At 41.5% G+C, this 8228-nt stretch overlaps 1 protein-coding gene across 1 annotated transcript; it reads right to left on the minus strand.

Annotated features, from left to right (window-relative positions):
- Positions 1-332: 332 nt before the first annotated feature.
- LOC117043668 (olfactory receptor 5M11-like) lies at positions 333-1283 on the minus strand. The gene has a single exon (XM_033143651.1). The coding sequence runs from the start codon at positions 1281-1283 to the stop codon at positions 333-335; it is 951 nt and encodes a 316-aa protein (XP_032999542.1).
- Between the last annotated feature and the right edge of the window lie 6945 nt (positions 1284-8228).

Raw genomic sequence — 8228 nt, forward strand, 5'->3', positions numbered from 1 at the left:
GTAATGTCCACTTCTGTCTTTAGACTATGTAAATGTACAATGTAAGAGCAAGCCGGCTTCCCATTTTATAATTATCAGCAAGTGCAGGTGCCGTAAAACTGCAATATTAATTTAATCTGAAACTAGCTCTGATAAAAAATGATCAAGAGCTGAACCCATTCTGCTGCAGTAGTTGACCAACACGGTTACTTGTTGCCTAATGCCCTTGGCATTACAAGCAGAACAGAAACACACAACACTCACAACAGTTCTTTATATAAGCATAGACTTCACACTATTTATGGAAATAAATAATAGTGGATATTAACCTTTAAATAAGGAATTAATAGACATTATCGTTTATGGTGTATATTAGTAAAATACTTCCCTACCAGTCTCTTCATGGCACCCTTGACCTCCTTGTTCCTTAGGCTATAGATCAGTGGATTCAGCATGGGAATCACCACTGCATAAAACAAAGATACTATTTTGCCCCGTTCTGGGGACAGGCTAGAAGGACGCCTGATATACATGATGAAAACTGTCCCATAAAAAAGGGTGACAGCCATCAGGTGGAAGCCACATGTAGAGAAAGCTTTGTACCTACCCTCGACAGAGGGTATCCTCAGGATCGCAGAGAGAATGAAAATGTAGGAGATTAGAATAGCAACAAGGGAGCTGATGAGGTTGAAACTGGCAGAAAGTAACATCAGGGTCAATTTGACATGGGTGTCAGAGCAGGACAGTTTCATGAGAGCTGGGTCAGCACAGTAAAAGTGGTTGATGACATGGGAGCCACAGAAGGTCAGGCGGAAGGTGAATATGGTATGTATCATGGCATCTAGGAAAGCATATGCAGAGGGAACTGCCACCAGCCACATGCAGACCTTCCATGACATCTTTGTGGTATAGAGCAGTGGGTTGCAGATGGCTACATACCGATCATATGCCATGATGGCCAGGATGAAGGATTCTGTGAGACCCAGAGCAATGAAAAGATAACACTGTATCAAGCATCCAGTAAAAGAAATGTATTTGTGGCCTGTAACTAAATTTGCCAACAACCGAGGTGTGACATTGGAGGAATAACAAAAGTCTATAAAGGACAAGCTGCTGAGGAAGAAGTACATGGGTGTGTGGAGTTGGGGATCCATCTTGATTACTGTGATTGATCCCAGATTTCCCACAACAGTAATAATATAGACCAGCAGGAACAAAACAGAGAGTGGGAGCTGCATTTTAGGATACTCTGCAAATCCCAACAGAATAAATTCAGATACTGATGTATTATTTCCTTTCACCATTCTGCTATGCATTTTGCCTTTTGAGGTACAAGAATTGAAATGCAGGCAGTCTAAGTGCTTTTCCTGAAAGACAAAACAACCCAGTTTATGTTTTTCCCTTCCTTTGGGCAGACGCTGGCACAATATACTTCCCTCGCAGGAGATAAGAACATCATTGTCATCAGTAAGTTTGTTGTTCTAGCTCAGGGGTCCTCAAACTAAGGCCCAGGGGCCGGATGCGGCCCAATCGCCTTCTAAATGCAGCCCGCGGACGGTCCGGGAATCAGCGTGTTTTTACATGAGTAGAATGTGTGCTTTTATTTAAAATGCATCTCTGGGTTATTTGTGGGGCATAGGAATTCGTTCATATTTTTTTTCAAAATATAGTCCAACCCCCCACAAGGTCTGAGGGACAGTGGACCGGCCCCCTGCTGAAAAAGTTTGCTGACCCCTGTTCTAGCTGAAGGACATGACAATTGAGTAGATTATCTATGGAAGAATAAACAGTCTACTCTTCAAGCCCATCTAAGCACAAACAAGCCCCAGATAATTCCCATTGAAAGAATAGAGGAAAGTAGGAATCCCGTGTGGAGGTTTATGCCATAATCACTGGGTCAGGTGGCATGTGGCTGACTTTTCACAGGATGGTTCACTATTTGAAGTGCTGCCAGATGATAGTCCTCAATTTGAAGACATCTTCTGTTTGAAGTGCTGTCTGGTCCAAGTCCAGTCTTAAGATAAAGAGCCACAAGAAGAGATAGCAGAAGCCTTGAACTTGCTCATCAGCAATTAGCCCCTGGACTGTAGACTGAGCAGAAACAAAGGTCATCTAGTCACATACTTCCCCATTATGGTGAGATATATTGCATTTCTCCTTAAATTATCATAATTCTTTCAACATTTGCACATATACATATAAATTAAAGGTAAAGGGACCCCTGACCATTAGTCCAGTCACGGATGACTCTGTGGTTGCAGCGCTCATCCCGCTTTATTGGCCGAGGGAGCGGGCGTACAGCTTCCGGGTCGTGTGGCCAGCATGACTAAGCCGCTTCTGGCGAACCAGAGCAGCGCACGGAAACACTGTTTACCTTCCCGCTGGAGCGGTACCAATTTATCTACTTGCACTTTGACATGCTTTCGAACTGCTAGGTGGGCAGGAGCTGGGACTGAGCAATGGGAACTCACCCTGTCGCAGAGATTCGAACCACCGACCTTCTGATCAGCAAGCCCTAGGCTCTGTGGTTTAACCCACAGCGCCACCCGCATCCCATACATATAAATTAGGATGTGTTAATTACATGCCAACCCATGTTCTCTTTTTTATGACAAATAAGTAGCTACCCTAATCACAGGTATGTTTTGCCAGCACAGTCTTGCCATTCTGTAGATTGGAACAATCCCCCCATAGGTATAGTGCTGTGTAGAATTACAAATAATCACTGGTCCTGGTACAAATAATGAATACTTTTTACAGCCATGTTCAGCCTACCAGTTCAGGAAATGTTGGAGATATTTCCACCCAGAGTCCAGAGCAGGGGTAATTATGGTAGTATGGCACCCTGAGTGAAGCCAGAATTTGGTGCCCCCAAATGAATCTTCTCAATGATGGATCTTCTCAATTTTGTGCCCCCTGGGCTCAGCACCTTGTGCAGGGAAACTGCCCTAAATCTGGCACTGTCCAGAGCACTGACACTGGAGCTAGGCAGAAGAATAGTTTTATACTGTCATCCTTAGCTCTAGGACATGTGACCACTAACATTTTTACTGAACTTCCCGACTAGCGTGGACCCCCAAAGACATGACACAATCATTATTTTAGCACAGCCTCAGAAGTCAATTAAAGATACTCTGAGAATTTATTTCCCCAGAGTTGCTGAGAATAGAAAAGGATATTTATGTTTGTGATTCCCATGAGGTTTTGAGTGAGTGGAATACAACCTCTTTCTACAACCGCCATGGCCTGTTTGAAAAGAGGCATTTAATTATTTGTTTTCTTTATTTATTTACAGCATCTATAGAGTGCTCTTTGTGAATGCTTTCAATCCCAGAGGGGGGTGGGGGACAAAGTAATAAAAATAAGCAGAGAAAAGCAAAATAAAAATACAAGGATCATATAAACAGGACCAATAAACAACTACACAATTCTATTGTAAGTTAAACAAGCAAAAATACAATGCAAATCAATATTTCCAATTTAACAAAACACAAGCCTCCAGGTTAGCAGGGCTGCCAGATAGTGATGTGGAGATGGATTTGCTGCCCCGCCATCTCTCTTCTCCTTACTTGTTGGCACAGACAGCATTCAGGGTCTTCCAGGGTCTTGGGAGGGGGGTCTGTAGCATTTCTCCTTAAACAGGGAACAAACACAGTTTCTTCATGGTATGGAGAGAGAAGCATAATTGTTAGGCATCCAGGCATGGCCACGCCTTCATTAAACAGCATTTGGGTTAATGGCTTGGCATGGCTGGGAAATAGTTCCTCATTACCTAGGGATGTTTTGAATGCAGGAAACTATCACTTGGGGGCATAGCTGTCAACTTTCCCCCCCTTTTAAGTGAAATTCCCTTATTCTGAATAGGATTCCTCACAAGAAAAGGGAAAAGTTGACAGCTATGCTTGGGGGCAGGTGTGTGTGTTTGATGGAACAATCACACAGGTTTGCCATACCCTAGCTCCCTCATAAAAGAAGACTCAGGTTGGGTTTTCTTCTTCCCCAGCTGTGGTGAACAGGGCCATTGTGGGGATGGCCCAGCTTATAAACCAGCTCCTCCCCAAACTGAATGAATGAATGAATGAACCAATGAATCAATCTATTTCTTAATTTATTATGGTCACAGTACAGAAATTCCTCCCCAAACTGCCCCCAAACTGTGTGGTACACACCCTTCCTGCCTTTGTACAGTGTGAACTTTGCTAGATGCTTGTTGAAGGGACTGAGTAGGAGTTCTTGGTAGTGCACCTAATTGGCTTGGGATTTGGCCTCTTTTTCACCTACTTTACTCTGTTGGGAGTTCCTTGTTTGGAGTGGAGTTCCTTATTTGGTTTAATCTGGCCTGTAGTCTAGGCAGCAAAGTGGAATTAAGATTTTGTTGAGTAAATTCCTGAGGCATTATGCAAGGCATTATGGGTAAATGTGCTCCTTAGCCAGCCTCCATTGCAATTGCTTTGTGGGTTATTGAGGGTGTCGTGTAGCATATTTACTAGGGAGAACGTCAAACCAGTGGGCTGTGATTCTTTGTTTGGCTCAAAAACCCAAGGCCTTGGTAGCAAGGAGGAAGTGTTACTTCAATATTTGCTGTGGGGTCATAGGATGTACCTGATGATATGCCCAGGAGCAAGAAGGGACATGATCTCTCCAATGAGGAACTTTCTTGCTTGGATTATTTGATTTGGTTGATCAGTTCAATTTTCTATTTGGTTATTGCAGATCCTCTTATTGTTATTTTCATATTTTAATAAATATAACATTCCCCCACTTTACTATTGTGCCCTGAGTCTTCTTTTGGGGTATGATGGCAATAGAAGCATTTTTGGAACAAAAGATGGGGAATGGGAAACACAGAATGGGACAGAGAAGCAGAAACTCACCTTTGAGCTCTAGAAGCTCATTTGCGTTGCAAGTGTCTCTGTTGACCTGAATGGAAATGCTGCACTGCTAGAAGGATGAAAGCTGTCTGCCTCCAGCTATGTTCTATTTGCATATTTCCACACATACTTTTTATTATATTTTATATTTTATATTTTTTACAAAAAGCTGTAAGTTTTCAGTGGTCTCATCTCCCAAACTCAGGTAAGTGCTTCCGCTTGGAATCTCTAACCATGTGAGGAAGTAGGGAGCATATAACAATATAAACCATCTCTATTTTATTTATTTATTATTAGCAAGCTTAGGAAGAATGTAGGCTCGTGTTCACCTTAGCTTTCTGTCTCCTAGTTGTGCAGTACTGCAGTTACGGTTAACATTATGGTCCATAGCCACTCCGATATCATTTGTACCATCTGGTTGTTTGATGTAGGTCCTAGGGATATGGCACAATCTAGTAAGACTCCACTTCTGGCTCCTCATCGCCAATTCAGAAAAAAATCTTCATCTATACATTATGTGCTACATGGGTTGCCAGCCTTTTTGAACCAATGGGTACATTTCAAATGTTGAGAGCGCTGGAGGCACTTGTCAATAAACAACTGTTATGGCATAAGACAAAATGGCTGCCATGGGGAGCGTAGCCAGAAACAGCAAAAGAGATATGGCTACCCCCAACAAAGTTATGCTTATTATGGAAAATCAGCTACTGCATGTTGTGTTGGTTTTGATTCTGGAAATCATACAATATTGGTTTTACGCGCGCGCGCACACACACACACACACACTGATCCCGCCACTGTCTAATGGCAACAGGGGACATTCTTCAGTAGGAAAAGAATATATACAATATAGCCACACCACACTCATTGTACATTTTGTCCCATAACTCATTTTTGGAGGGATACAACTTCCTTTTTCAATAAATAAAGTATGAAAGCTCAGAGACAGCAGTGAAACCCTTCTAAAGCATCATGGCTCCTGCACGTTTCAGGATGGCAATCTCTGATCTTCTGATTTATATTAGTCCAAAAGGTCATACCACTATAGTCTAATTAAACAGGAAAGGGGGCACAATTTCATTGTCAACAACAGCTCCCAGGAATCCGATGGAGAGCAGTAATTTTACTCTCAGGACTCTAGAGGACAACAAGTGGAGCAGAAGAGCCATTTCAGAGACAATCTCCCTGGGCTCATAGATGAATATAATGCCTTCTGCTTCATTCAGTTGCCAGTGCTCTTGGAGTCTGTAGGGTTGCCTCTTTCCTCATTGAGGTAGGTTTTACCAGCATCCATTGCCTATATTTGGGTGTGGGACATCTTATATCAATGGAGGCATTCAACCTAACATCCATTGGACTCTATATCTATAGCATGGTGTGTTGAGAAAGACTGCCACTGTGCAGTGGTCCTATCTGTTTCTGAAGTAGCTGCAGCTAGATGTGTCTACCAACAGCATGATTTAGTTTGGACCCCGATTCAGAACTGTTGGAAAACAACAGACCTCAGTCTGAAGTAGTTTGTAGAGTTGGCAATTCAATCAGAAAAAATATACCTTTTAATTATTATTTTAGGGTAGGAATGGATGAGATTTGCAGGCAAAGTCATCTGCTAAAGAGGGCACAGAACCTGTCAGATTTTGGAATAGCTGCTGTGGTTTTCCCTGCAGCTTTACAGTTTGGAGGTAGGTAAAAAAATAATCAACCTCGTCTGGGGTTTTAAGAGTAGTTGGTCTGAAAATTACAAATGTGTCTAATGTTCTTTTTTCTGAACTGTTCTGAGACCTCTGTGTATAGGGCAGTATATAAATTAAATTAAATTAAATTAAATTGAATGAATGAATGAATGAATCTCCCATTGAAATCCTCTAAAGCAGTCACCACCAAAGTACCTTCTTTTACCTATCCTGAATCTCTTGCCAATCACTTTCATTGGATGACCCTGAGTGCTAGCATTATTATTTAAACAACAACAACATTAGGAACTTGTCTCTGTTCATCATGTCCACAGTATGCATATTTTTAATTAACTTTAACCACCACCACTTGTCTCTGTTTTCTATGAGATCTGAACACCTTACTTTTTAAAGGAATGGTTTGCCAATCCCACGATCATTTTACTGGCATTTTCTGCATCTTTTCCAGATTGACAATATCCCTTTTGATACTGTGTGGCCAGAGCAGTAGGTAGTATTCCAAATACAGCTACCATTCTAAATTCTTTCTACCATGATCACAAGACGCTATGTCATCATTATAATCAGCAGATCCCTTTCCTGTATATGTCAGTTCTTGATATTTTGTCCCATTGTGTGAATCACTTTACATTTGCTTTCATTCAATCTTGTTTTCATTTCTCCCCTTTCATTTAATTTGGAGCTATTGACAAGCTGTTTGATTTTAGCTTGAAAGTAGTTTTTCTGGCTCTGGAATATTGAGTGGAGTTCTATGGTTGTGTATCTTTTCAGGTTCTTTTTTGAAATTTACCGGTACTTTAGCTATACCCTACCCGCCCCCCCCCCCCCAAAAAAAATATGGTGAGTCAATGTAACCACCTCTTTCTTCTGTACAGTGGACCCTTCGGTTACATACCTCTCTGGATATGTAACTTTCAGTTTCTTCTGGGTTTTGCCGCACGCATGCACAGAAACACTCTATCACGCCGAGCGCATGAGTGGAAGCAGCACCTCTGGTTACGGAATTTTCGGGGTGTGCACAGAACGAATTTAATTCAAATCTAGATGGTCTACTGTATATAGAAAAGAGATCCATTGCTCTATCTTCTCCATACATATAAGGTCTGATAATATCTGGATTACCAGTGCACCAGAAAGCACTTCAAGGTCCCCACTTTAACCACCTGCTTTACACGTGAGAATATGGACACCTCTGATGATCAGATGTTGGATCTAAACAAGGCAGAATAGCATTCACACACTTTTTTGTCACATTCTAAATGCATCTGTTTGGCTGGTGTGAGAAGGAAAATATTGAACTAGCTGGTGCTTTTTGTGTTTGTATTCTCTGTGTAGTCTCATCCCTCATATAATATTAACCTTTTCCAAATTTATAAGTTTGTGCATGTGTGCGCGTTTCAACTATGTTTCTATTATTCATTCCCTTTTCATTCAGGTAGCACAAAGTCTATTATGAAACAAAATATGTTGTCTTCAAGCTAGTTCTGTAGTGTGTTAAAACAATGGAGATAAAAAGGACCCCAAGATGCTCTCTTGAATCACACACAAAAACAGTAGAGGTTTGAGACCATAGAATAAAACCAGAGAAGAATATTGCTTCACCAGCACATCAAATAATCAGTCTGCTTTCACATTCTTTGTGTGTATGTTCCTTTTGTTTTCAGAAGACATTATTAATGTGTAG

The sequence above is a fragment of the Lacerta agilis genome, chromosome 1 (assembly GCF_009819535.1).
Source record: "Lacerta agilis isolate rLacAgi1 chromosome 1, rLacAgi1.pri, whole genome shotgun sequence".
Taxonomy (NCBI): domain Eukaryota; kingdom Metazoa; phylum Chordata; class Lepidosauria; order Squamata; family Lacertidae; genus Lacerta; species Lacerta agilis.